At 29.8% G+C, this 19183-nt stretch overlaps 2 protein-coding genes across 4 annotated transcripts; one reads left to right on the forward strand and one right to left on the reverse strand.

Moving 5' to 3' along the window:
- Positions 1-1872: 1872 nt before the first annotated feature.
- Positions 1873-7269, reverse strand: LOC132943762 (protein FAM8A1-like). 3 transcript variants are annotated; one of them, XM_061012852.1, is made up of 5 exons: positions 7255-7269; positions 5070-5434; positions 4884-5004; positions 3203-3332; positions 1873-3082 (listed from the first exon to the last, which is right to left on the reverse strand). In XM_061012852.1, the coding sequence occupies exons 2-5, from the start codon at positions 5353-5355 to the stop codon at positions 2744-2746; spliced, it is 876 nt and encodes a 291-aa protein (XP_060868835.1). In that variant the 5' UTR covers positions 5356-5434; positions 7255-7269; the 3' UTR covers positions 1873-2743. The 3 variants fall into 3 exon arrangements, with proteins under 3 accessions (XP_060868835.1, XP_060868834.1, XP_060868832.1); XM_061012851.1 differs by lacking the exon at positions 7255-7269 and adding an exon at positions 5497-5641; XM_061012849.1 differs by lacking the exon at positions 7255-7269 and having other exon boundaries at positions 5070-5626.
- A 2165-nt stretch (positions 7270-9434) lies between these two features.
- On the forward strand, positions 9435-18148 carry LOC132943430 (probable pyruvate dehydrogenase E1 component subunit alpha, mitochondrial). The gene is made up of 7 exons (XM_061012418.1): positions 9435-9809; positions 12611-12670; positions 15682-15855; positions 15949-16167; positions 16672-16920; positions 17350-17598; positions 17704-18148. Exons 1-7 carry the CDS (start codon positions 9759-9761, stop codon positions 17890-17892), a joined length of 1191 nt encoding a protein of 396 aa, XP_060868401.1. The 5' UTR covers positions 9435-9758; the 3' UTR covers positions 17893-18148.
- The last annotated feature ends 1035 nt before the right edge of the window (positions 18149-19183 follow it).

Consider the following 19183-nt stretch of genomic DNA (forward strand, 5'->3'; position numbering starts at 1 on the left):
ACTAATTCATCATCGCCTAGCCGGAACCACCGAACCTATGAGTATGAAATTTGGTCAGTAATTTCGTTTTATGATGTAAAGGTCCACTAAAGGATTTTCCCAAATTCACATTTTAAAGAGGTCCTCAAACAAGGATTTTGAGATTTACGGACCATGGTGGAAATTGAAATTTATTTCCTATTGATTAATCAGGCAGATGAGGACATGAGGTATAACATATCCATATGCATCAAATCGTCGATTTTACATGGCCTCGGTTAAAGAAACTATATCTTAAAACCAAATGTTTGTATTTAAGTATAGGTATATTTGACGAAACTCTCAGGTATTGTTTTTAGAGATATAAGAAAAGTTTCGAGAGTAGATTAAAAAATATACTAAGTGCTAAATCTAAGCCGCGACTTTAGGTTGCCCATCTTGGTCGAATTATTTCACAAAGCTAGGTACACTGACACCGATTTTCCCATGAGATACACTAAAACTGATAAATGTACTCAAACTGACATACACCTATATATTCACACACAGACAAAGTCGGGTTACTCAGCTAGTACCTCGTGTATATTTAAATATTATTGTTATTGAATTTTGAGTCAATACCAACCAAAGAACCGACCGTAGAACAGTGTGAATATTTTCGTGATATAAATAGACAATAGCATAAGATATTAAAAATAATCTATAAATGTTTTGAAAATGTCACTGTGACATTGTATAGACTAGGGATAGGCAACTCAATGCTACTAGAGGGCCAATTTTGAATGTGTGAAAATCTAGCGGGCCAGAGAACAGAAAGTTTTATAACAATAAAATTTAGGTATAAAAAATGCTAATATTAACATTTGGTGAAAATTTCAAGTATTTACGGTTGTTCGTTTTTGAATTAAAATAACATAAGATAATCGATTTAGTCAAAAACTGGTTTTACGTATTCATTTTTGTTTTTCATTCCTATTATTTTTTCCCAATTATTATGATGAATATCGGTTGGGAGTTTTCAATTTTGACCTCCCAAAACGGCCAAAAGTAATAAGTAAATCCAATTTGCGACGGAAAACCCCCTTCAAAATTGAATGTCAGACACAAAAATAGAAAAAAACATACATCGTTGTAAAATCAATACATTCGTCGCTCGCCACTCGCTCCGCTCAGAACCTGGAATATATAGGCAGGTACCTAGTTACTCGATATTTTAGTCACGTATATAAATGCAGGAGGTATTGTAACGGACACGTATAATTTCCAAAACGTAGGTACCAATTTAATTTAAACATTTGTATGCATAAATGTCTATTGGTCAAATAGCTATAAATTATTCGAAGATGTTTTACAATATTCAGTGTTGATTCAAGGCCAAAATATATTATTATGATGTAATATTGGAATAATATAATATCAGACTTATTTATTCCTGGTAAGTATTTCTTTCAGACCTAAGTGTACTACCTATAGGCTATAATCACTAAATAGTAAATACTAATGACTAATGAGTAATGAATAATGACCCATTGACAGTTTATTTATTTTTAATTCCTGAGTGGAAAGCTAATTGGAACCCCCTTGCTTCTCAAATGACATCAATACATCATTAGGATTTAAAGTAGATACCTAACTATAGATCATATAAGGTATATGAAAGTTGCTGTTGGCCAAAGCCTTAAAATTTACAGTTTTAAAATCTTATACTTCATATTATACTATAATTAGCAACTCTAAAAAGGAACAAAAACAAATATATCTACAGTAGGTAACTAGGTACCTACCTATAAATATATTTATACAAGGTCTAATAACTTATAATAAAGGACAAAGTTTCATAATAAAAATGAGTGAAATTTATTATAAAATCCATTAAAGAAATTAATCTACATAATTTACTGTATAGAAAAATATAACCTGTAGCAAAACCCTAACTAGTTAACCATCATTAATATGATATTATTATCACTAACACAAATTATTGTTAGCTAATAGCCAAGTTGAAGAGGATTATTTTCAATAAATAATAAAAAAATTAGCAATTTGTATTGCAACTTAATTTAATGTTTAACATAGTTTTGGTTATCACAATATTTAAAATTAAAATTACATTACAGTTAAAGGATTTGGTTATACAACTTCAAGTCATCGAATATATTATTAATTGTAAATTGTAAATTGCAATTGATAGAATTATAAATATATTATATTATTTTATTATTATTATTGAAATTGAGAAAACTACAGTATTGTAAATACACACAGCTGTAATTTTAAGCAATTAAATTTCAAATTATTTTGTTTGTAATTGAAATATAATAGCCATCTTATTATGTCCCTGTGGATATTACTTACAGTCATTTTTCTATTATAAGTATAGAAAAATAGTTGCAACCAGACAGTGCTCAACCATCAGAGTTTATAAAATAATAACTTGTGCAGTTATGCTTTAAGTTAAATACAATTCAATTTTAATACAAGAAATAATTTAAACTGATATAGTATGTTATATAAATTACTTAACATTTTTAAACAAACAAAACAAAAATTAATAACTTTAATTAATAGGTTCACTTAGTCTAAAAATACAGAAAATTCAAAATTTTTTATATATTATCAAGGTGTAGTAAATTCACATGCATACATTTTGATTGTATATTTTTTTAAATAAAATATTATATAACTATTGCCCCATATTTATAGTTATGATAAATTAATTTTATACAAATGATTAATATATATTATTAATTAATTAACAATCTTATTACCCAATAGGAATAAGTTCAGATTGTTCACACCTAAGTGGTTGTATAACTTCAACAACCATCGTTCCACATAAAACATCATATGCACATCTGTTTTGATTGGCTGCTGCTGTGATGAAAGGTAGTGGGAACAAAAATGCAAAAAATAAATTTTTAGTGATTGAACGAAGTGCTGCTCGTTTCCAGCCAATATCACCGCCGGGAATTAAAGCAATGACATCAGTTGGCTGACCTCTTATATTAAATAGTTTATCAGCTCGAACAACTGTAAGATCTAATAGAGTTTTACCAACTGTAGCTCCTCCTTGAAAGATTGTACTACCTTGAAGACAATATATCTGAAAAAAAAAGTAGTCAATTTACTATGATATCGTGAAGATTTTAATTTAAATTTACAACAATGGAATGTTGGTTTAAGTAATTAAGAATATTTTAAGTGATTTTAATTTTAAAATTACCTCATATACACAAACTATTATTCGGTGTGTTACTTCTATGAAAAATAGTTCAGATGTCATTTCTACTGCTGTAGTATAATCAACATTATAATCATCTCGTGTAAAAATGCTGTTATATTTAGTAAAATCACTAAAACAAAAAAAGATAACTTATTTAATGTATAAAGTAAATTATGGCCATTTCAGCTTAAGTATAGAAGCAAAATCTATGACTTGTGCTATTATTATTATTATTATTATTATCACATGCATAAACACATTTAAAAATTAATACAATAATTTTTTTAAATGTTAAAGATGTTAAGTAATTAAGTAGTACATTATTATTGTTTTAAGTTAAGTACCTACATATGTAAAAACTTTATTTAAATTATACTTTATTATTATTAAATTAATGTCTTGGCTTTACATAACAAAAACAAAAAAATAGAATAATAATAGTTTTATGCCAAGTTGTATGAACAATTAGTGAGCTAATGGTCCCTTAAACATGATTTAAAGACCCATGATTGGTCCATTAAATAGTATTGATCATTGGCATTAGACTTTTAGTTAAAGGTTAAGAAAAAATGAAATATTTAATTATTATTTTTGATGCTGTATGTGCTCTTATGGTTAATTTGCGACTGCAGTATGTAGTATGTACTCTACCATGAATCTATGAAAGTAAATAATATTAATTAAAAATAGTAAACTTATATTTATACCATACTTATACTTCAATTTTAACAAAAACCAATAATTTTATTAAGTATGTTATAAAATACAAAATTCTAGAAAATAATCAACATACATAAATAAAATACAGACATACTAATTTTGTAGTATTTATTTATGTATGCCTACAATCATCAAATAATTATGAAGAAATGTCAGTAAGTGAGGTTTCTAATGATGACTAAATTAATATTATTGTTTACAAATAGAATATAAGAAAACACTAGTATTGCCGAGGTATGCAGTGAAATAAGTGACCCAGTTTTTGTACCCTGTCAAGTTGTTTTTTTTTAATTTGATTTCTGAATATTCGTTTTATATTAATTATAATTTATTTTTTAACCACTATAAACCAAAATAAGTCCCACATCAGATATTGTTTTTCTCTGGACGCATAGATTTTAAACATTAAGTGTAGACTATAGCTTAATATATATCATCAGTAAGGGAGTTTGGCAGTGGTTACTAGTTTTTTGTAGCGCGCTACTTCCAACGCTATTGTCCAAATGTAGCACGCTACTTTTTCGGTACGTTTATACAAATGTTCTTATTGAAAACTAGTGTTTGTAGTTTGTAATGATTTGATATTTGGTCACTGGACAGGACCCAGGACAAAAACTTCACTAATACACTCATAATTAGCATAATACAAATAAATAAATATAATCATAATTGATATTTTAATAATCACCAATTAGATTGTAGGTAGCGACAAAATAATGATTATTTTCGCTACGCTAACCGGAAATGTTTAGCACGCTATAGTATTTTGCTATCTAAGGCGTAATGTAGCAACGCTACATCAAACACTACAAATAAAGTAGCGTCGCTATAATTAGCACGCTACTCCCACCCACTGGAATTTGGTAGCATTTATTATGAAAAATACACTCATTCCATCAAAAATAAAAATTGATTTACATTGTTTTAAATAATGAAATGCAAATTATACATTTATACTTACATTTCAAGAATTGAATCTACTATAAAGTAAGCAATCAAGAATTTTACTAAGCTTAACAGCAAAAAATCAATGAATTCAGCTCCAAAGCGCTTCCATAAAGACGGTATCTGGCATCTTATCCCTAAATAATCAACATTAAATAATTAAATTATTTGTCATTTGATATAGTACAAGAATAAAACATACCCACAAATTGATTACGTTCAACAGCTGGTGTTTCACGTACAACATTAGGTACAACTTTAGGAACTTCATTAGGATTTTTTAAAACTTGCTGGTAGTTGTTTTGAAAAGATTCTCGTTGCAATTTATTGTAGTAGCACTGATAACTGTTTACAGTATTCAACCATGAACGTAGTTGGTTAAAGTACTCTTCTCTAATTTCTTTAATTGTCAATTTGGAGTTGTCAGTATCTTTTGATGGTTTCAATGAATCTTTCTTTGATTCTGATTTATTTGGTGGACTTGCCATGATTCTTCAGAATATGTAGATAGGTACTAATATTCAAGCTAATAACTGTTGATACTTCAATAATTACTACCAAATTGGGCTAAAATATTAAAAGATATTTTCATATAAACTTTGTAATTATTTACCAATATAACTATATACCTTCAACCTTCAGTTAAAAATTGTGAGTTTAATTTAGTTTAAATATATTTTTGGTAATTGTTATTTTATTTTTACAGTATTAAGTAATAATTAGTACCTATTTACTATTTACTTTTTTAAGTATTTTTGTTATTATCACATGATTGATAACAATTTGATGATAAGAAAATAATATTACGTATTTACGTTTATAAAAATTATAAATATTTTCGAAAATTTTTCAAAATGTCTTTTTTGAACAAATAATGAATTCGTGTAGGGTGAAGTGTAGTAGGGTAAAGGCATAAACATATTAAAAATATTTTATGAACCCGTAAGGCCATCGGGCCATACTTTCCCGGCTGCCATAAATTACCTATAAATTATAATGGTGGCATGTGGCTCTTTCTAACATTATTAAGATAACCCACAGATATATAAACATGTTTTTATATCTGTGAGATATCAGATAACCAATACGTGTTCCGCATGTAATAATGACGAAATAAATATTTTAATATTTTAAGGCGAATAACTTCTCATTAAAATGGCCTATAAAAACAGGTTGTCGTAAGATATTTGATTTCGTCAGCATCAAAATACATAATTCAATGCCTAACGATATAAACAATATGTCCCAACCATTATATAAAAAATACATCTTCTCGGTGGCGTATATAGGTGGTGGGCCTAGTGGACTGCAGCCCCCCCCCCCAAAAAAAAAAAAAAAAATTACAGTCTTTTTAAATAGAACAACAATATACTTTATTAGGTACTATTATAAGTTGTAATATTTCATAGCCTGTTGAAAAATAACAAATACGAATATATTTATAGAAACTGTTAAAATATGTATAGTAGACAGACAGTTGTAGCCTCTAAGACTTAAGTAATAGATCACTTTCTAGTTTCTATCTACTACAGCCCACCCCAAAAATTATTTCTATGTACGCCACTGCGATCTCCTATTGCCTATTGGCTTCTTCATGAATACGATACTTCACAAATTATGTATCATGTGTAGGTAATAAATTGTTAATTTCCTTTTTTTATATTTTAAATTTTAAATTTAAATTTTTACTATATTTAATTTAAATGTTTGAATTTTATTTAACTTATTCTTGTTTTCTTGTGTATATTTATTAAAAACATGGTGTAAACAACTTAACTCCTAGGCCTCCACACGAGTTTCAGTGAGGCCTAGTAATAGTTTTTGATATTAATAAAAAAAAAAAATAAAATAAATATATTTATTTATACACAATATGTATACCAAAACGCCTAATGTTGATTAGCTATAAATTATATGGTAGGTATACCCTCTGCTATTTTACGACTACAGCACTGCTTATATTTGTCTGTGAAACCGAAAACAGAAAACATTTTAATTTTAAGCAGAAACTGCTACATAGGTACATAGGTTGTACCATAGACCTATAACTAGTTAATAGGTCTATGATTAATACCTACTTTAGTCCTTAATAATAATAATAATAATAATAATAATATACTTTAACAATATTATATTAGATTGAACACTGACTAACAACACTATTTATATGAGGAATCTTGTATTAAATGTTACAGTTTTTGGACAGAGCAAATCATTTTTAACCGACAATAATTTTAAAAACTAATACTTAAAACTATAACTGCTATATTCAAATATAAAATTAGAATAATTATGTCTTAGGTATCTTTTGCTGAATAAGTTACAACTTACAAGTTATAAAATGTTTTTACTAATTATGAATTATATACCAATTCAAATTAATTTACCTCATATTGGATCGTTGCTGTGTCAGAATTAACTAACCTCAAATAAATTATTTGCACGATTTTATTGCAGCCCAACTTTCCAGCAATATGTACGTACTCTAAAAAAGTATTTTTGGTAGGATTTATTTTATGGCCATCCGCGCATTTGAACCTAAGCCTAGTTTCCGACTAGAATCAATTACTCGATACATGGGTCTTCCACATCGATATTCAGGTACATCAAATTCCCTCGGAATAATACCAAAATAGGTAAAGATAATTTTACCTTGCCTTCCAGATAAAATACGTTGAGTAAAATACTCTTCAGTTATACCAGGTCCTAAAAAGGCACCTAATGAAAACACTGAGAGACAATTCGGTTGAAACAAAGTGTTAATATAATAATATCCATAATAATATATTATTTAATTATTATAACAAAAGTACAAAACACTTCTTTACAAATGAAATCGAAATGACGACTTGACGGAATTTCAGTGAATATTAATTGTCCAAGACGGCTAAAATTAAACACGTTGTTTTTGACTGGGTCTATGCACAGTGCACACCGGGCGGATGTCCGTGTGCGTTTCCGCGGATTTTAATATTAAATTATAGCAAATAGCAATTATAGTGGTTACTGGTTAGTGCATGGTTTAAATATACAAGGTTATTGCATTTATTCCCCTTCTAGATCAAATATTTGATGATAAAAACAAAAATGGCAGCGTAAAGGGAGCCAATAATAATCAAGTATACATGCGCGGGAATTTTGAATTTGTTAGCTTTTGTCAGCGTGTGTTTGATGATGAGAAAAATGTATACTTGTGATATCCCTTTACGCAGCCATTTTGTTTATGAAGATAAGAATCCTAGTCAATATGCAATAACCTGTATATTTCAACCATGGGTTACTGGATAGTCTGTTACTGGTGACTTGTACATTTCCGTATTTTATTACGACGTTTTAATAATAATAATTTTAATACGACGACGTTTTTTGATGTTTGGACATTTTTTCCAAGACCCAAAAGCCAAGCGCGTCAGTGAAAAGTGGTCGAAAAATCAAAAACTTGATTACTGGATATTTTTCTATTACGGTATAGGTACGAATAAAAAAACCTCTTAGACGAAAATCGAAATTATAATAATAAGTGTATCTTTCCTAGAGGTTTCGAAAAACCAAGCACCTTCACGTCAGTCACATTTTCAAATTATTAATTTGGACATAAAATTATTTGATCAGCGATATTTTGGACTTCGAAAATAATACATAGTATAAAATTATTACTGTGGTGTATAAAATTATTGTTGAGGCAACGCTGCAGGAATATCCGAATATGGACTTAGTAATTTTTTCCCGTTTTTTTCTCCAGACCCAATAGTAAGAGAACCTTATAATTGGCTTATATTATTATGAAAAATATGGAACAATGGAACTAGGTACAATATTTTACAAAAAAATTTAAAATAATATAGATGTGCCCTGCAAATTTTTCGCGGTGCTTAGAATAACACTTTTCACCCTTTATATTCTTAGAAGATTTACGCCTTTACCTATATAAATTGTAGTTCGTATTGTATTCGTGTATTTGTGTAAATCGTGCTCATCGTAGAACGACGTAGCCCAGTAGTACCTGAATAGTAAATAATAGATATCATATTAACACGTTGAGCGCCACGGGGTTGTTCACAAAATATGGCTTAACCACCATGAGACCCAATTCTGAGTCTCAACAAATTACCAAAAGTTTGTTTTTGAGACCCCATTTCGGGTCTCACTAAAAAAATTTTCAGGCGATAGTCGATATCCCTTTTTGGCCCAGGGTCTCAATAATCAGTACTTTCTCGTCCGAATGTTTTAAAATCTACAGTGTTGCCACTTTCAGTAGGTGTTACAAGTTCGCAAAAACGATAATAAATTGTCAAAACTGTATTTTATTAAACCTATGAAAAAAAAAAACCGTGGGGTGAGGACAAGACGTGGACAACCGACAAAGTTGAAAGTTTGGTGGGACCCGATTTTGGGTATCATGGCGGTGAATGTGTCAGCCACTAGCAAATACTATAGATATCTAAAGTATTTGGCATTTGCCACTAGATAGTAGATTTGTAGTTACCATAAGGCTATAACAGACAGTTATAAATTGTATATTTTCCGAAAAGGTCACCGACGACCGGCATCGCCAGCTGACGACACTACCGCCGTCGTGTCTAGACCTGCCTTAACATCGATTCGAAAAACGGGCGCTTTGAAAACGGAACGACAGAAATACGTAACAACAATAATAGTAATAATAATAATAATAGCGAGCTAAATATTGTGTGTCGCGCGAGCGTTGTTGCATTAGTGCGCGTAACGCCCTGGCCGAGCGTTGTTGCATCAGTGTACGTAAAGCCTTGGCCGCGCATCATTCCACCGCCTCGCAAGCCGGTTAGGTCCACGCTTTCTACTTACCTACGTACGCTGTACAACTTGCTAAACTTTCTGACTTTCATATCAGTCCATCGGCGCCGCACGCACAATGATAACTCTCAACACTAAGAGGGCGTCCGCTGTCCGCAACACCCTGCAGGTAAACTATAATGTGTACAATATTGCACCAGACGTGGTTAAAAATATAATAGAACTCGTATAATATAATATTGGTTAATGGTTTGCATACAGTTTCGACGAAAGAGGTACCTATGGGCTAAGACGCTCGTAAGTGTAAAACAGGTGTATACTTATAAAATAATAGGTTGGTGTTAGGAAATCATGTGAATAATTGTCTGCAGGGATGTCATTTCGATTTTCAAACGTTATGGGCCAATCCGTTTTTACCCTCGGCAACATCATATTTTATACGTACTACATACATATGTTTGCCTAGTTCGTTTACAGCGTATCGTATTTACGGACGTCTGAAGGAATTGGATTCAAGTGGGGCTGGAGCACCGCCATATTACCCTATTTTTTTTATTTTTTTATGAGGGGGGGGGATAGAATATTATATGGGCCACACAGAACTGCAGGGGCTTTGCATCTGCACCTCTTTACAAATGAAAAATAAATATTTCAAAATACCTTTGCGTATTGTGGTTTGTATTTATTACATAAACTATTATTACATTTGATAAGATATTAGTAAACTGATTTGCTGTACCTATTAAAACCAACTGTTCTTAAATAACTATCAAAAGAAAATATATACTTAAAAAAAGTAAATATTGCTAAATTTGTTTAAGTTATGGAAGTGATTTGTCTTAAAAATGATTGGTACCTATATTTTTTTTTCTCATTAAGTCATTGTATGTGTACATAGTAAAATACGAGGTAAAATATATTTTGTATTATGTATACGTATTTATGACCTATAAAATCCATACATGATTAAAATGTATTCTTTTTACGATTTATATGTATTTAAATTTTAAATTAAATTTTCTATAATTGTTTGATAACCTCTACTTATATCTTCTTACTTCTTAGTTTACATAAAAGACAACAATCATTACCATTTGGCCATTTGGGTGTTTGGTATTAACCAACGAGTATAGAACTGATATATCGTACATAATTGTAATCTATGGTACCTAAACCTAACTAACAATAATAATTATATTAATTTTTAGTTATTACTTATTAGTTATTACCAATTAGACTGGAAAATAGAGATTGGGAAAACTTTGATTAAAACTCGAGAAAGAAATATTTTATTACTGAAAAAATTATATACCTATTTAATTTTATCAATAATAGGGGCCAAGTTTAGTCGTTGCCAGTGAAACTCATATCTTTTTACGCCACTTCTCCAGGCTACAACTCAACTTTATAACAAATAATGAAAACAATTTTGACACGATAGTTTTAATTTGTACCTATTGCATTAAAACTAGTTTTTAAAACAACATTTCATACCTTAACTGGAATAAAAATCTATTGAGTCCATTAGTAAATATTGAGAGTTTCTTTTTCTATAATATTATTTATATATGACATTTTGGGGGAGGGTTAAGGAACTATGAACATTTTTGGGATTTCCCTAAAGTCCTCTTTATAATTTTGTCTATGGACTATGACTAAAATATAAATAAGTTATAAACTAACACTATGACTAGTTCTCTTAATTATAAACGATATCAGCCATTAAATATAGGTTCACGTAAGTCATAGGTGCAACATTTGCTGCATATGCTGCCCCGTGCAAAGCACTTTTATATCTTTTACAGTTTTACTGTGGTCTGTGAGGTAGGTCGTAGGTACATTGGTACTCGAAGATTATTAGGTGATTGTAGCCGCGGTGAGGGGGGTTTCAATTTTACTCTTGTAAGAGGATTTGAAAACGAAATTTCAACTACCTACTAACATAGTAACATCTATTAATAGTGTAATATATCCACGTCAGGATGATATCCGCAACAGACATTTATAATTTATTACTTGACGAGTGAGTTTGGCACTCAATCATAAAAATGTACAAGTAAACCGGGTAGCAAAAATATGGGTTTATTCCCTCGATTGATAGACTATTAAATTAATAAATTTCGAACGTAACGAAAACGCACCTATTGAGGGTCAAAACGTCGAATGACAGACGCCGGTGTAGAGCGCGATGTTTATTTTAGTATACTGGCGCGAAGCCAAACATTTGATTATTTTGTCAACAGGAAAGTCTTTGTAGTATCATTTCGCACCTGTATTATAAACTACTATGCCTACAACTGGCGTCAGGTGCTTGCTGATCGATAACTATTATTACCTAGTTGCGAATTAATGATGTACAGAAAGTTTAAATATCTACAACTTTGTAATATTGTGTGGTAATAATATGCATGATGTGTCCGTAGTTCCGTACTATACTGGGCAACAACAACATATAAATTTAACAGTACCTATATTGAAAATGTATATTTTCGATTAGTTGTGTTTTACAATATTTGTTAATGGATTTAATTTATGTATCGTAATAATAATTAAGTATAGGTTATTATATTATATACGTAGCTTACACTTAAACAAAACAATCCTATAATTCTACTGAAATAATGAGAAAAAATTAATTTTTGTTGACTTTTAAACAAGAATTTAACATGCCAATAAAAACGTTATTATAAAAATAACCTAATAATACCTAATGTAAGTTTTCGATAAGTTGGTGTACGTATATAATTAAAACAATTATTGTTAACAGACAACAGTTTTAAATAATTCAAAAGTCATTAAATCATTTTAAATACTTGTCCTAATATTGTTATATAATGTTAAATAATGTATGATATAGGTACCGACCTTAAAAGTATACGAGCTTATCCAAATATTGAACAAAATATATTCAGTTAAAATAGTTAAATATAAATAATGTGTGAATGATTTTATTTAATTTTGTTTTTACAGAAGTTAACGTCGACATGGCAATGCAGAAACCTTGCAACTGAAGCCACATTCGATATAAAAGTTTGTAACATTTAAAATAAGATTAGAAAATCTATGTAAATAATATGTTGTATTTTTTAATATCAAAGAATGTTTATATATTGTTTTCTATTTGCACTGCAATTATACTGATGCGATTGATAATACATTCTACTTCCCTGTACCTAACCTTTCAGACAGGAAAGTAATTTCATATAGCAATATTTATAATAATACATACGACCTATCATTCTGGTATGTATTGGAATTTGAAAAGGTTTTTTTTTGATATAATTTGGTGCTTCATTAATCATTATATTCAGAATCTACTATTAGTTATATACTCAACACTATTTCACAACCACACCTATAACGAAATTTAAAATAAAAAAAAGTAGGAAAAATAAAAAAAATCGCTACATGAGAAATCCAGAGAATATTCAATATTGTAAACATGAGAACTTCAAACGTTCATAAAAATTTAATTTAACTTTCTTGTGGGACATTTTTTTTGATAAATGTAAACAAAGTTATGAGAAATCTTGAATTAAATTTTCAAATCTTAGATTTAAAAAGAAAAATTTTTATGAATTTCTAACTTAAAATAATTTGCACACTTTTGTGGTATTTACGTTTTTTGCCAAAATTCGAACTTAAAATGCTTATAAAGAAATTGAATCGATTTCGTCAAAAACTAATTTTGAGGAAAATTAATGGTTTTCCTTAATTTTTGTTTTGTTTTTCCTTGCGATTTTGAAAACTATAGTTTATTGAGTCAATATAATGAAAATTTTAAATTTTGCACCAACTAGATTCAGTTTCCCATCAAACAAGATACTGTAGAAGAAAATCAAAGCAGTTTGACTGCCCCAAACGGTGATGACAGACACATACAAAAAAACAACACATCATTGTAAAATCAATACATTCATTGCTCCGCTCAGAATCTAAAAGGTGGGCAAGTGCAGGGGGATATCCCGTGTGTGTCCTGTTTTTAATTTTCAACCCTTTTTCATAGCCCGAGTGTAGGTACCTATATTTAAGATAAACTAATCGACTAAAAACTTTTAAGATACAGGTCTGACGATTAAATATGATTTGGTTCAAATGTACAATTTTAATACTATTTACTTGAAATGTTTACAACTATGGCAGTGGAAACGGTGGGAAAACTTGCATTTTATTTTAACTTCGATAATAATTAAGCACGACTACAACTTACTCATTTACGGTCTATAAGTGTTTTGAACTGTTTACGCCAATATTAAAAATATTATGCCGCTTAACACAACAATTATTGCGTCGATTACTATACTTACTGAATCAATAAGAAGGCGCCTACATCACATTTTGTCACTTTAAATGTAATTGTTCGTAACTGTCACTTGCAGCACAGAGTTTAATCATTGATAATATATTATAAAATAATGGTATCACTAAATGAAACTATATATGGATTCAGTAGAGCGTCGTCTACAACACTATATAGCTAGTGTCGCTTACTACAAAAGTATCGCTTACAGCAAATAGACTTTTAAAGTTTTAACCGACGATATAATATATAATCTACATTTTTGGAGAGTCTAAATGAACACTAATTAACTGGGACGTACTGAAACATAAAATAACGGCTATTTCGGGACGCATTCGGGAAACTCCCAAGTTCAAAGTTAAGCCTTTGCTGTACAGTATACTATAGGCGTGTCGAGTTGGTCACTGTAATGGATGTGTTAAATTTGAATTCAATGATACACAATTATTGTATACAAAAAACGATTTTGAGCGAATACGATCTGACAGCCAATATTACTAAATATACATATTTTATGATACCTATTATTGCTATTAAATTTATTTATTTTACTATTAGTAATACAGTAGGAATTCATTTTTGCTGGAGACATTGCATTCAAAAATGTCATTGGGCGTATAAAATATAATAATATATACGCTTTATTAAATTACAGCAAAATAACTAAAATTGTTATTCTTTGTTAAAACTTAAATATATATATTTATTCCAAATTTGAAATTAAAATGTCTATGATAGCCGATAGGACTTATAAATTGGTATGAAGGATTACTAAGACTTATTATCGACAAAGTGTGGAAGGAAAGTATCTTGGAGGAAGGCCAAGACTAGCGTCTAGCATACTATATACGACCAAGGATGAAATTCATATGTGCAGTTGAAAAGGAAAGCGAAGAACGATTATAACTGCAAACCAATCTTACAGACCTAAAATGTCTAATACCTAGTAAAATAAATTACTTTAATAACAATAATATATTAATATCATTAAATGTACTTAGTAATATGGGCTGACAGAGTAACAGACCGTTTTCACTCAGAATTATTTATCAAATACAATGACTAATGAGTTTATATCATTGAATTCAAATTTAACACATCCGTTACAGCGACTCCTCTAGACACCTACTGCAGTACAGCAAAGCGGACAGCGGTACTCACTTTCCCACTTTTTTTCCCCTGACGTTTTTAAAAACTAACGGGAATTTTCAATTGTGACCCCCTCAAATGCACCAACTAGATTCACTTTCCTACCACTCACCAGGGACAATAAAAAAAACACACACACACATATTATTGTAAAATAAATATATTCATTGCTCCACTCAGAATCTAAAATTTAGATTTTAAACTTAATATTATATATTTTACGCATGCTATGCGATTTTAAATTTAAAATTAATTTCAATCATATTTCTATGAAAATCCATACAGAATGATATTTGAAGATATAAAAGGTCCACTTATAGTAACTTTTAGTACTACGCGTCTACGTTGAAATTCTGACTTATGATTTTAATTTTCAAATAAGTAATATTACCTATATTTTTGCCATAAATATTTTTTAAAAAAATAATACAAGATGTGTCTTAGTGATTTCCACTCGAATATGCATAGTATAGCCAATATAGGTAGGTGTTTTATTAATTAATTGGTGTGTAAATGTGTAATATTAAAATGATAGCTACCTATAATAGTCATACCTACACCAATATACCTAGTAAAACTTGTTGGTGTATAGGCGTTCAAACTTCACAAATTAGAATCTGGACCCAATACCACAGTAACCGTAACGAAAGAAGATGCCATAAATTACTACAAGCAGATGCAGTACATCAGACGTATAGAGACGGCAGCCGGTAACTTGTACAAGGAGAAAATCGTCAGAGGATTCTGTCATTTATACTCTGGACAGGTTGGTATATTCATATTATACTGTTCAACGGCTATCGATTTTATTAGCAAATTTGTCAACGTCTTTAATTGGGTGTACCTACGTATTATATAGGAAGCTTGCGCGGTGGGTATGAAATCGGCATTCCGCGATCAGGACTCAATAATATCAGCGTACCGTGTTCACGGGTGGACATACTTGATGGGTGCAAAACCTGTGGAGGTGCTGAGTGAACTCACCGGTCGAATCGGTGGAGTAGTTCGTGGTAAAGGTGGTTCCATGCACATGTATGGTAAAAACTTTTACGGTGGAAACGGCATCGTCGGCGCTCAGGTTGGTACCCATAATATTATGATCTTGTACCATTCATGTTCTTATAACAATTTATAGTAAAGTAAGAAACTTGTCGTATCTTGTAAAATTAAATCATGTACCTATTAAAAACTATTACCTATAGTATGTATATTATTTTATATAATATCATTACACTTCAAACGTTCGAACTTAAATCAATTCGTATATTTAAATTTTAAGTTCATATGTTATTATAATAGGTATCTTTTATCGAAGGCTTTATAATTTTTTGTAATCCCAATTTACAAAAAAAAAAACGGAGATACGACCTTTGCGATTTAGGCCGACGTACCTAAATAGTTTAACTATATTGGTACTTGGTAGATAATATCATAGTTGTGTTTACCATATGTACCATTATACATGTATACCTACAGGAAACTGTAACCTATTATCTGAAAAAGGTGAAAACAATATAATAACCTATATACATACTATTTGTCATTTGATATTCATTATTTTGATCGCTTTATAATTGTTTAGGTTCCTTTAGGAGCGGGCATCGCATTGGCTGCACAATACTTAGGCACGGGAGGAGTATGCTTTACTTTGTACGGAGATGGTGCTTCAAATCAAGGCCAAGTTTTCGAAGCATACAATATGGCTAAACTATGGAAACTGCCCTGCGTATTTGTCTGTGAGAACAATGGGTATGCAATGGGAACGAGTTCGGAACGGTCAGCGTCAAACACGTCTTACTACACCAGGGGCGATTACATACCCGGAATTTGGGTAAAAATTTTGTGATAATCGACCCTAATGTTCGCTAAAATATTTTAGGGATTCAGTTTAAATATTTTTTCTCAGGTGCTCAATAATAATTTATTACAAATATTTGAATAATTATTTTCCAATTCCCGTGATTAATTCAATCATTTCAATATATTATATTATTATTCAAAAGAAATAGGTAAACTTTAATTTATCTAATATTTCAAGTAGGTACCTAATAATAAAAATAATAAAAATATGTCCTAAATGGCAATATCTACTGTAATTTCGGTTTCTTTGCCATTTAATAATGTAAGGAATATATACTGTGAATACATTATTTAGACTTCTTATAATCCTGAGTTTATGATGCAAGATGAATGCTGAACACAAAATCATTATACTATAAAAATTATATTCTGTCTAATTTTTTTATAAAACTAAATTTAGGTAGATGGCATGGACGTATTGGCTGTCAGGGAAGCATCAAAGTTTGCGGTGGATCACTGTGTTAATGGGAATGGTCCGATAGTTTTAGAAACAGTCACCTATAGGTATTCTGGTCATTCAATGTCGGATCCTGGCACATCATATAGAACTCGAGCTGAAATTCAAGCTGTAAGGATGACTAGAGACCCAATCACATCGTTTAAAGAAAAAATTCTCTCTACCAACCTAGCAACCGTTGACGATCTCAAAGTAATAATTTTAATATAATATTATATTTTTTTTTATGATTATAAACTTATTAGTTATTAGTACCTATTTAGTATATTGCACTGTAAATTCTTATGTTTTATTTAGAAAATTGATAATGAAATAAAAATAGAAATTGATCAAGCGGTTATAAAATCAAAGGAAGATGAAGAAATTACATTGGATGAGTTGGCCAGTGATGTATATTCCAAACCACTCGAAAGCGAACATCGCGGGGTAGTACCCTGGCAAAAGATAAAACATGTTAGAATTGGACCAGCCTTTAATATTGTGTAAGATTGTTAAAGTAAATTATGTCAGGGTAAAAGAAATTTGTAAATGTTGTACATTTTTATGTGATGGTGTCGAACTGCACTCGACAGGGTATTTGTTTTTTGAATCTAAGACATATTTGTTATCGTTGTTATTTGTTCTCTCATATAAAATATTTTTCATTAAATGTTATTTGCTCTTAAACTCACCTCTATTTTTTTTTATACCGATTGTTTGTTCCAGTTAACTCAAAAAAGTATAATAAAATAAATAATTCACATTATTATTTATACTTTATACCTAGTCATATTATATTAACTAATTATAATGAAAACGGTGTTGGTATATTATGTAAAACAAGTAATGAGGAATAAGTAACTAATAACTAATAATTATTAATTAATGAAATCATGAAAATTATATCTAAATACCTACCTAAGGTATTTTAAATATCTTAAAAACTACTATACTCTGTTGAGTAAATTTTGAATTGGTGTTGTTGTACACTTTTACTGCTGTAAAAGGCTATACCTAGTATATTGAACTGCTATGTTAGGCCATAATAAATCTTTATAGCTTTTATGAAATTGTGTGTATCTGCGCATCTATATTATGGCTGTATAAGTGCCTATCATCCTAAATTATGTTTTTGTAATTAGTATGAGGCTGATGTAATGTTGATTTAAATATATTTAAATATATTATGTTATGAACGATGATAAACAATAAACATTCTTTTTTTAAAAATAAGATAAGACAATGTTATTGTTATTTGTTGATAGATATTATTTTGTTCATTTTACCATCTATATCCACATATTATATTGTTGAACATTAATTTGATTTTCAAAGATAATATAGGTATAAGGAAACAATTACCTGTATTTCTGTTAATCTATTTATTAAGTTAATTTTATTTTCGTTAAGTGGTGGCTTGGTTCAATTAGTTCCTAAAACATTAAAGAACTGATGAAGGCAATGATTCTAAATCAATTATTTATAATGATATATTTAAATTTATAATAAATAATAATACGTTATTATGTTAAATTGTGTACTTACTTTTGTAAGTTGATAAAGTATCATAATATCAATTATACAAGGGCCTGCTTATGGTGGAGGCTTACGGTGTCTTATCTTCTCTTTTTTCATATAAAATATAATATGATAAAGCAATGAAAGTATATTTAGCGCTATATAACGTGGTGTGAGAATGGTCAACAATTCATACCCAGGGGCGTATACAAGGGGGGGGATGTGGGGGTCAGATCCCCCCCCAATAGGCCTTTTTTTAAATTTTATAAAATAGTGTTCT

The sequence above is a fragment of the Metopolophium dirhodum genome, chromosome 4 (assembly GCF_019925205.1).
Source record: "Metopolophium dirhodum isolate CAU chromosome 4, ASM1992520v1, whole genome shotgun sequence".
In the NCBI taxonomy this organism is placed as follows: domain Eukaryota; kingdom Metazoa; phylum Arthropoda; class Insecta; order Hemiptera; family Aphididae; genus Metopolophium; species Metopolophium dirhodum.